The sequence below is a fragment of the Diadema antillarum genome, unplaced genomic scaffold (assembly GCF_040938485.1).
Source record: "Diadema antillarum isolate AM-2024a unplaced genomic scaffold, OU_Dant_1.0 seq00001016_RagTag, whole genome shotgun sequence".
NCBI classification, from domain to species: domain Eukaryota; kingdom Metazoa; phylum Echinodermata; class Echinoidea; order Diadematoida; family Diadematidae; genus Diadema; species Diadema antillarum.
Genome location: NW_027271851.1, coordinates 280,332 through 293,396, shown reverse-complemented (window position 1 = coordinate 293,396; position 13,065 = coordinate 280,332). Strand labels below are relative to the sequence as shown.

General features: G+C 38.0%; 1 protein-coding gene across 1 annotated transcript; it reads right to left on the bottom strand.

Moving 5' to 3' along the window:
* Window positions 1-2,565: 2,565 nt before the first annotated feature.
* LOC139742720 (uncharacterized) lies at window positions 2,566-11,738 on the bottom strand. Its single transcript, XM_071653243.1, has 3 exons — window positions 11,440-11,738; window positions 5,397-7,250; window positions 2,566-4,227 (listed from the first exon to the last, which is right to left on the bottom strand). Exons 2-3 carry the CDS (start codon window positions 7,198-7,200, stop codon window positions 3,824-3,826), a joined length of 2,208 nt encoding a protein of 735 aa, XP_071509344.1. The 5' UTR covers window positions 7,201-7,250; window positions 11,440-11,738; the 3' UTR covers window positions 2,566-3,823.
* Window positions 11,739-13,065: the final 1,327 nt, after the last annotated feature.

The following is a 13,065-nucleotide window of genomic DNA, read 5'->3' as shown; positions in this document are numbered from 1 at the left end:
CGTGTGTAGGCCTATGTAATAATATTACACCCCGTGGGATACATACTTGGATACGTTGATATATATGTGTTTTTGTTGGTGTTTTTTTATCAAATTTACGAGAAAACTTCAGTTTGACCATTTTTTTTCCTATTGGATTATCAGTATGATGAAGTCTAATCATTGCATTGACATAACAAAGTCATAATAACAGCAGACTCACAGATGTATTGCAAATGACAGCAACAATAAAAGATGTCAACGTTTATTTTCGAACACAAAGAAAGATACAAAGTTCCTCCAGGAAGTACAGAATATGGCTGATTGAAATAAAATAATATCACAACCGTATCTTGATTGTTACAAACATATCATACGAAAGACACAGAAAATAAAAACTGATGTGGCAAGAGGTTGGATTTCAGACTTTGTTTTTTCTTCGAAATATTATTCGAATTACAGCCCAAGTGGAACCCCGGCAAGATCCTGTACGTCTCGGTACCAGAATAGCTTAGCCATGCATGTCATTGTGTTATCAAGAAAAACATCCACAGTCGGTCTTGTGTTAACGTTCTTGTCTGTTTGTTTTTTTCTTTTTTCTTTCCTTTTTCTCTTGCTGGTCTGCCCAAGGAGATAAACCAATAACGTAATGAAGAATATTATTTTTGTAAGTGTATCTGTCATGACCGCTCTAGTGGGGTTCATTTGTTCGTAGGTACTTGCAATTGTACTTTTAAGTATGTAGAAAAGCTGACAATGCATTTTCAAAAAGAGGTGAAAATGTAAAACAGGGGCCCCAAAAGGGAGTATAATGGTGCCCAGTATATAGTGCAACTATTTGTTTCTGTCATTCTACAGCGACAAAATACACAATGTATACCTGCCAAGTTTGTTTGAAATCTATACATGCTCTTTCAAGAAGATAAAAATGTGGTCCAAGCTTGGGCACCAATTTGTACCCCCCCCCCTCCCCCCCCCCCCCACACACACACACACGCCGGGGCCTCAACTGGGGCACTCCACCGTAACAAAATTGAAACTATAAATAGCCACCAATGTATAAAGTTAAACAAAACTTTCGTACAGTACTAACGACGTGCTATTACTTCTGGTTCCATAAGAGAAGATTTTTTTTTTTTTTTAAAGATTCCTTAATGTGGGAGATTTGGTGCCCTTGAGGTCCCTCGGGGTGAGGGGGGGGGGGTTATGGGGCCCGTTTGAATTGAGATGGTATCCGTCACGGCGTTTTCAAAAAGAAACTTAAGATATCAACGGTTTTACGCATGTCGCATAACGGACGCCGAGCAATGAATGATCCCAACAGGTCACTCTATATAGCAATCGGCTCCAGTGAGCTAAAAATTGAAGGCAAGTCAAACATTTTGAAACTCTCCCCAATAAAGTACTTATACTGTATATCTATCAAACATTCATATGCTTCTAAACATTACATGTATTTTGTCATGACTACTAAAAGTTCTCAATAAGACCATTTCCCTTTCTCATCATATAGTCGTGTATACATATCATTTCATATCTAATGCATGAAATAGAAAAAGAACACACGCAAATACAATAAAACGACAAGATCTTAAGGCAAGGACCCAAAAAAACTTTCAAGGGTTTCACTCATGAAAAGTAAATAGCTTTACATTCCGACAGGGAACAATCCCTTGACGTCCTCTTTCCATGAATATTCTTTTTCTTTTCTTTCATAAGTGATTTCAATCAGTTTGTTTGCTCATCAGTTTTCCTTTCCCAGGTAGATTTTGCTGTCATTTGGAAGTCAAGTACAAGTATAATAAGTTACATCAAGAATAATGAAGCAGTTCATTGACGATAATTGCTACATTCGACAACAAGAATGAATAAACATTTTCAATCTTATATTTTCTACATCTTTCTCTTATATATTTGTCAACTTCAAAACATTCTGCACATCGAATTTGCTCCAAAATGAAGGTACATTGATGGTCAAGGCACTCAAAGTTGATACAGAAAATTGACCTTACAGTACTATGCTTTGTATAAAATGTGATGCTGTGTAATGTATAACGATATGTCAATATGCATATAGTCATGGCCAATTGCATATTATAAGTTCCAGGAGCCCCTTGTATAACACGTTTTACTTTTACTTTATTCATATTTATACAGATATTCCAAAGTATCTATCACTGAGTTTAAGAAAGAGATAAAGCACTCGGTAGTAATGCGTCATACCTATTTACGGTCACGATATTTTGTATAAGTCCAATTTATTCATCCCATTTTTGTATGTTTTGTTGATGTGTCTGTTTGCATAAGAACATACCGGATTTGATATGATTCTGTTCAAAGTGACACATTAATTCCGTCTTACCGACCAACTCCAGTCTATTTTCATTTGAAGACCGAAGTATTGTACAAGTACATTCAGTATTTCGTGTCTATGGTTACCTTTTATGGCAATGTTCATTTTCTGTCATAACGAAATTCTGCAAAAATAACATTTTCTTAATCATGTCTATAAATACAAATTGAAATTATAACTAAAAAAAAAATGAGGAAGAGAGAAGCACCGACGAGTGTAGACATTTGTAGACATGTGTATAATAGACACTGCTTTGCACGTGGGCAGGAAAGCAGCTCAGTAACGAAATTCTTTACACATTCAAACTACATTCTCCCCCGGGGATTGAGGACCGTGGTCATTAGATGATTTGTTCACGATGACGAAGTTCTGTGACGTCATAACGGCTCATTTGCTATCTACCATGATTACGTTTAAGTTTCAATTTCAATTTCAATTTATTTTCATATTTCTCGATAACAAAAAATACATCAAATATAACAAAATTAGATGAAATACAATATCCAGCAAGGAGACATAGATGGCAACATAGAATATTACAAACATATAAAACATATAGTGGTCAACCTATGAAAGTCGGAATCTGAGAATGAAGTTGGACAATAATGCGTGAAATGGAGTATTAACAAAAGTTGCATATTAAAATAAAGAACACACATACACACTAAAAAATTGCATTAATATATGATTAGGCATCATATAGTTGATCGACAATTTTCAAAACTTGTGCAGCATCAATTACAATATGATGTATAATCGTTATGCCTATATACTTTGCCGAAAAGTTATATCCCGTGGTATAACAATGCAGATAAGAACTGTTGGTTTCATGGGGTCCTTGGTTATCATCAAGCATTTTTTAAATGCTTGTGTTCCCGGCCTGAAAAAAAAAAATATAGACAAAAGTTGGCTTGCCTGACGTGTTCTACATTTTTAAGCCAACGGATGATTCTAAAGTATGTCCTAGATCTCGTCTCGATCCCTTTGTGCTGGCCAGACAGTGTTGTAAAGAATTCTTTATTGTATAAATCTCACATCTTTCTCTTAACCTCAGCGCGCCCCAGCCCCCATTTCGCAACCTCTTTCCGCATACAAATGTATATAGAGTATCTTCATATCTATTGCTATTTCACGAAAACAGGTTTGCTGCTTAACAAGACAAGATGGTTAGTAATTATTCTACATCATTATCGTCCCTAATGGCCTTGTATGTATCAGAGATGACATTCGCATATGCATGCTAATTCCGTGATTGATCATGAATGCCCACAACGACTTCAGGTTAGTAAGATTAATATGAAGATTATAAACTGGACTATAACGCCTTTCAATGCAGTGATCTTAAAGATAATCGATGATCACTTGATTATAAGACGAATAAAACATGCCAAATTGCCACAGGCTAGTTTACATAGCACAGATTCATGGCGAGATTCCGTTTGGGTGATGGGAGCGACAGAAACGGGGACAGGAGCAGATGGGTGATGCTCACTAGACCGAGGCAGTGGCCGGAGTGGTACCCGATGGAGATGCGGTGGGTTTCACGTCGGATGTTGCAGCGGCGGGAAGACTACTGTCATCTCCAGATCTGTCGGGCGGCACATCGATGACTTGGTGGTCTTGTCTTCCTTCTCCTTCTCCTGCTCCTCCTCCCTCTCCTCCTTCTCCTTCTCCTCCTCCTTCTCCTCCTTCTTCTTCTCCTCCTCCTTCTCTTTCTCCTTCTCCTTCCCCTTCTCCAACTCGTCCTCCCCCTTCTCCAACTTCTTCTTCCTCTCCAACTTTCTCTCGTCCTCCTCCTACCCTCGTACAGCAGGTGGGGAACCACGAGGGACACCATGATGCCTGGCAGGTGGGGCACCAAGATGGCCAGATGGGATTTGGAGGGGGAAATTCTCCTGTTTGAAACGAGAGGGAAATGGAAAGGTGATCGCAGATCGCGACAACTTTCAGAAGTAATTATATCACGAGCAAATCACTAGACGCAACAGCCGATTAAGCCTTAGCTTCTTGTTCAGTGTTACTGTTGTGGTTTCTTCAATTTAAAGATACAATAAAAGACGCCTAAAATTATTTGAATGAAACTGTCATGTTGACCCTGCATAGGATTTTTGGTTTAGATTACCACTTCTTTAATCCACAGTGACATTTGATCTATATTATAATATCAAGTTACATAGTTAATAGAATCTGAGACGAGACTGATACAAAGTTTTGTGTATACATAGTGACTGTGTCGCAATCACCACAAATGGTGGATAGATTTTGATAAATGGTAATGATCAACTGCATACTGGCACAAAAATACTCTCTAGTAGGTCTCATCAAACAAGGTCAAGGTCTCCTTAAATTCCTCTTGAAATGACCATTTCAACAAATGGCATGAACTAAAATCATACGGGATGTGTGTAACATTCTAACAAATTGCCTGCTATAATAGTGTTATAAATGACAAATGAAATATATTATTTCCCAAACAGTTATGAGTGAAAATAAAATGTTATATTAGAAATCCGGTTAAGCTACAAAGTCGCCCAAACATGACTTTTCTTACAAGTGGTCTCGCAATAATAGATCCTATGGAGTTTTTGATATCGTTATTATTTTAAAGTCCATAACTTTTACGATGAATTGTCAAAGAAAATTGCTTCCACCGTTTACTTTAAGCAAAATAATTGTTATTTGTTAATAGCGACAAGGGTATACTAGATGACGAATATTTTATCGAGTGTTTACAATCTGTCCGAGATGGCACAGTGAATATGACTGTTGTCATTTTGACGTTATACCAAAATCTGTGACGTCAACAGCTAAGTGTAATTTTGAGTAAACAATCGATCCTAACTAACTTTGGTTAGATAAAACTGTTCTCTTTGCATGAGAGGGCTGCCTTCGTAAAACATGATGTATTCCACTTTCAAAATAATATTTGTCTTGGTTTTTTGTTTTGTTTGATTGTATGTTTGTTTGTTTGTTTGTTTTTTTGTAAACGCTGACTTATTGTAGGGATTATTTATTATAAAGCAGCGTTGGTATTAATCCACGATATATACTAGGAGCAGTATACCTGTTTGGGCGTATTGACGGAGATCCTCCTCGAGTGAGAAGAGCCTGTCCTGGTAGCGATTTTTATCCTTCCCTGTCGAAGAACAAGGGTTGCTCTTGAACTTCCCCGTCCCAGCCAGTAGCAATGACCCAAGTGTGATGATGTACTCGGCGACCTTGGGGATGTTCGTTTCCTTGTCGATGATAATAACGAACACAGCTATCACGGCAAGGATGACAAGAATAATGACAAGATGCCTGAGGGTCCTGAATAAGTGGAGAATGAGCGGGAGGCGTTTTCTCATGATATCTCTCAGGAGGGAGGACCGGATGAAAAACTTTGTCTGTGGAGGACCATGAGTTCTGAAGATTCTGTGCTCTGGACCTCCGCCGTCGATTCCCTTCCCGACCGAGTACACCCGGTTGAAGAGCTGCTGGTAGTGATCGAAAAACGAGACGACGGACACCACGCATGCAACGACGGCAACAGCAATATTGATCCAGGCAGGGTAGATGTGATTGAGATTTATGGCGATGCCGGCGAGGGTGAGGATTACAATTTCCACGAGCAGTATTACGCTGGCTGAGAAGCGGAAGAAGCATAGAAGGGCTACCGGTATGTAGTACTTCAATTTCTGTTTGTTAACCCGCAGCTCGTCGTACAGATCTAAGTCAAAGTCGACATCGTATCTAAAGACGTAGAACAAGAAGAGCCCCATTCCCATGAGGTACATCAGATTAGCCAGCACATAATCAAGGACCACTTCCCGTGTCGAGTAGTCCTGCCCGAGTTGACTCCTGCGAAAGTTGTATTCGTCCTTCATCGAAACGGCGTGACACACGTAGGCAATGACATACACCACCAGCGGCAAGGCCAAGACCACTCCCCAATAGACGACACGAGCTATTTGGTGGTACTTTTGTTGGCGCCACCTCCAGAAGAGAATCAGAGGTGGGATGAAGCCAATCCTCAAAATGTTTAGGTACGGATCATTCTCATTTTGCTGTATCGGCTCTGGGTCTACATCGTCTATCTCGGTCCAGCCATTCTTTTGTCTCGATCTTATAAATATCAGGAGGACGATGATCCACACAATTGCCATACCTCCATACGTCAACCCAAACGACAAGGGTACGATGGAACATGTAACTTCCTTTGTGAAGCAATCATAGTAAAAACTCGACTGCACTTCAAAAAGACTGTAACCAGGAATTAGGGACCCTCTGAATGAAGGTTGCGCTGTGCTCTTTTCCTTGCAAAGTAGGTCATTTTCAGAGTTAGGAAGTGACCCACCGGCTGCCTCAACGGTCATCCGAACATTCCGTATGATGTCTGATAGAGCTACAAATAGACAGGCCTCCATGGTGTCGTTTTGCCCCACCCCTAATGGGCTCTCTCCCAAGTGAACTGTTACTCGCCGATTGCCTGGTGACAGCGTGTTAAGCGATAATGGCTCGTAATTGTAGGGAAACGTGAGAAGTGTTTCACCCCTCGTTCCCAAAGACCACACCCACATGTTACGCTCCATCATGTCTGCATTTGAATCAGCAGTGATGTTGATTCTCAGCATGACTGTGTAATTCCCGGTTAACTCTTCCACAAGCGCGGTAGTGGTAGCATTGACGAAAGAGTCTGGAATTTGGCACCGAACATCGGTTATGTTCGGCAAGGAACGAGAAACGCGACTGACGGGAGCTTGATTGGGAGTTTCCCTCTTAGTATGGCTGAACAGCACCATGGTAGAGAGAGTGAGAAACGTGGTCAATGAAAGGGCCGCCATCACAAGGCGCCTCGAGACCGAGACCTGTGTCCGAATCGCCGGCATGTTCGTTCCTCCTGTGGTGCCACTGCGCCACTGTGCGGTCACTGTCTTGCCTGCAATATTGGGGAACAATGGACAGAGAAACGTCAATAGCAACTAAAATGATAAAGCAAGCAGTCCCATTTTTCAGCGACAGTATTTGAGATTCGTCCATTTTCTTCTTTTCTGATTTGCAATATTCAGCTATTAGTTGGCTTTTTTAACGAAAGAAATCTCTGTCGTAATGATTACATTTTAGACGTCATATCAGAAAAAAAAAAATGAAATCAGTCTTACGATGGAAGTGACGGAAATAAAATCGGCTGATTTCTTTACATAGGAAGTCAGGGACAAGACTACGAGCAATATTAGATTTGTTGTATTTTTATGCTCTTGATGCGACGAGGTCAAATGCTGCCAGTAATATTATTTTTATCGTATTTCACATGCAGCTTTACAATCCGGTCATTGTGAAACTCATTATTCTTCATTCTTAACGAAACCACCTATCCATGCAACAATAAACTACCCACATAATGACACCAGCCATTAGCTTTGATTCTTGTTGATAGGCATGTCTTCCTGTGGTGAAATAGAAGAAAGTGCAGAGAAATTTATCTTACATTTTCCCTTCCAACTGTCTTTTTCTTTCTATATCTCTTTAGCCATGTTATCTATTTCATTTTCTATCAATGTTTTAAGTACATAACTATACAGTTATATAAATATACACCTTAATTATGAATGATCATATTGCAGAGACTGAGAAAAACGTGGGGTTAATGATCAAAGGTGTTGAACGCAGACTATTTATACCGAACGCGCAATCGTACGTGTGACCTTTCTTCAAATTTAAAGGACAAGTTCACCTTCATAAACATAAGGATTGAGAGAATGTAGCAATATTAGTAGAACACATCATTGAAAGTTTGAGGAAAATCAGACAATCCGTTCAAAAGTTATGAATTTTTGAAGTTTTTGTGCAGTACCCGCTGGATGAGAAGACTACTGCAGTGTATGAATAACTTAGATGTCACATGCGTACAACAATATAAGGAAAATATAAAGAGAATTTCACAAAATTCCATCTTTTGAAAAAAGTACACATTCCCCTGACTCGTTACCGATAAATGTTATGGGTAATATTATTCCCCCTGCCTTTAGAAAGAGGCAAGTCAATTGCTCTTTTATTATGCGAAAAAAGTGAAAATATGTTGAATTTTCTTTTGTATTTTCTTTATACTGTTGTACGCATATGACTCACAAGCTGTAGTAGTCTCCTTATCCAGCGGTTCCAACACAAAAATTTAAAAAATTCATAACTTTTGAACGGATTGTCTGATTTTCCTCAAACTTTCACTGATGTGTTCTACTAATATTGTTGCATTTTCTCAATCCTTATGTTTATGAAGGTGAACTTGTCCTTTAAGCTGTATGGAGGGATTACAATGTAGGTTACCAGACGGGCTCTTAAATATACTGATATAAGCCATTGAAACTTCACACAAAAATGTATGTTCATGCAATCCTCCCACAAACTTGTTTTATGCATCAGCGCTGTTTCGAAAAATGATGCATTATGTTTCAATTATGCATATGTGATCTTTAAAAGAGGCGGGTTGAACACTTCATAAATTTGAACACAAACACCCTATGAAATTGTTTATCTTACGTACAAATTTTGCACTTCATACTTATACATGTATTATCATACTTGTGACATCAAGAAACTAAGAGATGAAAGCAATATGTTATTTGTAAATATGAGAAAAAAAGTAAGCAATGATTTTACTTTATAATCCTCTTAGCACTTGTCAAAACACTTGAAATTGTATCATGAAATTCTATTTAAACAAACCAGCCTATCGTCTTAACTGGAGGTGACGAAATATATGTACAAGATAATCATTATTATACACTTTTTTTTTCCATGATTACATGAACATTACAAGCTGGCAAAGTGAAAAGTAATTTCATAACCCAGTGCAAAATTGTGCACCTCCTGTAAATACAAACAATCATGATAATGTTCTTTAAGCATGATATGTGGATATTCAGGGATTGGTTTCGTTTTTGTTCGTAAACCGCATGAGAGTTCAGAGATTATCTTTTTACAGGATATTTCACAGGAAGCATGTGGTGATCGTGGATTATTGTGGAAGCAAGTTGTCAAAGCACGTCTGCACACGGTTTGGACCTTTTCATAAATGTAAGTCAGTATTTATACCATTACAGAAAGAAATGCCCTCCCACTACTCCATTAAAATATATATATACATATACATATTTTTTTTTTAAAACACAGAAAATCTATGCTTCGGTTCAGTGCAGAGAAAGCACAATGTGGTGTACCACTTTAAGCAGTTGAGATATTTAAATGGAATTTTATATATAAGTCAGAGTTTACACCATTACACAAAGAAATGCCTTCCCATATACCCATTCAATATATATATATATATATATATATATATATATATATATATGTATATATATATATATGTATATATATATATATATATATATATGTATATATATATGTATATATATATATGTATATATATATGTATATATATATATGTATACATATATATATATATATATATATATATATATATATATATATTATTTTTTAACATAAAAAAAAATATGCTTCGGTTCAGTGCGAACAAAGCACAATATGGTGTACCGCTTTAAGCAGATGAGATATAATAATTCGTAGTGTATCCTTGAGCCATTTCACAAACCCGTCACGCGTCTGATGGTGTAGAGATTGATATTCATAGCCATGGCTGATAAGTGCAGAGTCCTTCCACTGCGTATCAGATGTCATGCAGCTTTGATGTTTAAAGGGATGATATATGATTGGTTGAGATGAGGATTCAGCTTTTAAAGGTATACAGTTTACCATTGGGAGCAGTCACTTAAGAAATGTTCAACATGTTCAAAATATCACATTATGATGCATATAATGTTATGCCTAGGTCAGTTGTATCACCAACATTCTACCATATAAAAAATTCACAATAAAGCATACAAAATGAGAAGATATCACTTTTTTCTCAATAAACCATAACTGTATAGACGATTTAGTCTAGAAACTTTTTTGTTAAAGTTATTGTTCACATTGTTTTATATTTTACAATACTTAACATTGACTATACTGATTCAAATTTTTACATTGGTTGTTTCTATATATCCCTGACTCACATTTTAGAACTATTTTGAAGCACTATACTAAAGGCTGCATTTTTGTTTCATCTGCAAATGGTAAATAATACCATTAACTTTCTTGTGTGAGATATACTTAGAAACCACTTCATGAAATGTTTTTAAAAATACAATTCTAAGAGGAATTCAAAGTTTATTTGATGAAAATCGGTTTTGAAATGGCCGAGATATCCAAAAACAAAGTAAGCCAAAGCGAAATATACTAATGAAAGGTGGGTCCCATCTTTTTTTATTTGGATCGCTTTGTTTAGGATATCTCAGCCATTTCAAAACCAATGTTCATCAAGTAAACTTTGAATTTCTCTAAGAATTATATGCCCTTTCATATTTTTCATAAGAGGTTTCTCAATATCTCACCAAAAAAAAAAGAAATCATCAAACAATTTTGAAAACCTGAAAACCCATCTCAACCAAAACTGTACCATCCCTTTAATATTTTTTTTTCATTTATTTGCCAATGCATTGCTTTGAGAAAACGCAATGTGATTCTAAGCTCTAAAAGCATACTCGAGTACCCTGCAGGCGAAGTTATTTGACACTCGATCGTGCTTCGGAAATGTGCGCTCACTATTGTATATATTTTTCCTAGTGAGCTTTACTGCCATATAACGAATCCGTTGAATTGAAACGATACACCATGTAGAGCCTACAACGCAGCTAACACAAACATTCATAATCATAATAATAGCAAATAATATAGAGCTATAAACTACAATGTCGGAGCTCCGTGATCGTACTGTAGTCCTTTTCTTCCATACTCCGTAGTGTCTGAGACACACTGTCTTCAAAGAAGATTCATTCGTAAGGAATTGCTATTCGTTGGTGAGATCTCAGAACGTATATTTCACGAGCAGGGTGGATATACTTACTCTATCTAGTATATTCACGATCGATATGCTCGTCGAAAAGGTCCACTTTCCTTCAATAACTGCATCAAGTACGCGCGTATGTCTATAATATAAACTATCGATTTTTTTTTTTTATTCACAACAGTTCTAATATGCGATGACTCACGACAGGTTAACAACATACCTTCGGCTTCTCAAAGTCTCAATATTATTGATCCAACATCAGTCCTTCCCTTGTACTGTTGTATCGCATCATCTGCTTTGCACTTGAGCGCAATTGTACATCATGTACATGGGATATTGCAAATGGGTGCGCCAAAATGTATTCGCGCTCAGCTCTCTGCACCTGCACACAGACAGTGGCAACTGTTTGACATGTATGTCAGGGCGTGGGATGTGGTCCTGTTAGCGTGGAAATCTATGAATGCTTCCACATAAGCACCGCGAACTCCGGATTCACGCTTCCGTACGGCACAAATAAGGCACTGTCAGGCCGGGACTGTGGGCTTCCCCTACATGTCCAATATCTGACTCCTTTCATCAATGCATGGGTTTTATGTTCGACATTTGAGTATCAGGGCATAAATGAAATTGGCTTCCGTTGGAAACCCAAATTTATCACATATTTTCCGTGGTAAACAATACCGGTACAGATATCATATACCGGATGCATCCGTGAGTGAAAATTTACTTGATATGAAAGACAGGCACTACTCATGAAATCCATTGCCGATGACAAAGCTAGTATACACGGAACTTATAGAGCCGTATAGTCATGGTAGTTATCATTCAGGCGCGCCGGAAGCAGTTTTGGATTGGGGGGGGCAAACATTGGAGGGGGCTCAAGATTAGACCATGCATATGTTACACAATATACACATACACACACACACACACACACACACACGCACACACATCTATTATATATATATATATATATATATATATATATATATATATATATATATATATGTAAAAGTGGCGTACGGTGGGTCGAAACATGGGGGGGGGGAACCATTAAGTAATTTTGACGGTCTGTATGCTTGTGCGTGAGCAATAATGGGACTACAACACATTACGGAATGACGTGATAGATTCAACAACGCAGTCATTGAGGAACATTGTAAGTTTTCCTTACATGGATTATGGAATGACGGTGTGAAACGATCGATAAATTATATACTGTCAGCAACATAAAGTGAATGGCATAACAATAAAATGCGAGCGAGCGAAGCGAGCGAGCTTGAAAATTTTGATATTCTACAGTTCCAAAACTGGAGTTTTAATTGTAGCTATATATTTCGCTTTGGAAATAAATGGGGGCGCATCGGGCGCAACTGCTGGCAATTATTGGCAGCAACATTAGGAGAATGGCATAACGATTCAATGCGAGCGAGCGAAGCGAGCAAGCTTGAAAATTTTGACATTCTACAGTCCCAAAACTGGGGTTTGTAGCTATATCTTTCACTTTGGAAATTAACGGGGTGGTGCATCGGGCGCAACTGCTGGCAATTACTGGCAGCAGCATTAGGAGAATGGCATAAGGATTCAATGCGAGCGAGCAAAGCGAGCGAGCTTGAAAATTTTGACATTTTACAGTCCCAAAACTCCCGTTTGTAGCTGTATTTATCTTTCGCTTTGGAAATTAAGGGGTGGGGGCATCGGGCACAACTACTGGCAATTACTGTCAGCAACATTAGGAGAATGGCATAACGATTCAATGCGAGCGAGCAAAGCGAGCAAGCTTGAAAATTTTGACATTCTAGAGGCCAACAACTGCCGTCGTAGCTATGTTTTTCGCTTTAGAAAT

What these genes read in the sequence shown, in the direction of transcription:
- LOC139742720 (XM_071653243.1), bottom strand. Translation starts at nt 7,200, where the DNA reads ATGCCGGCGATTCGGACACAGGTCTCGGTCTCGAGGCGCCTTGTGATG. An exon ending in CCGTCAATACGCCCAAACAG is followed by an intron (nt 4,228 to 5,396) that starts GTATACTGCTCC and finishes CGTTTCAAACAG; the next exon opens with GAGAATTTCCCCCTCCAAAT.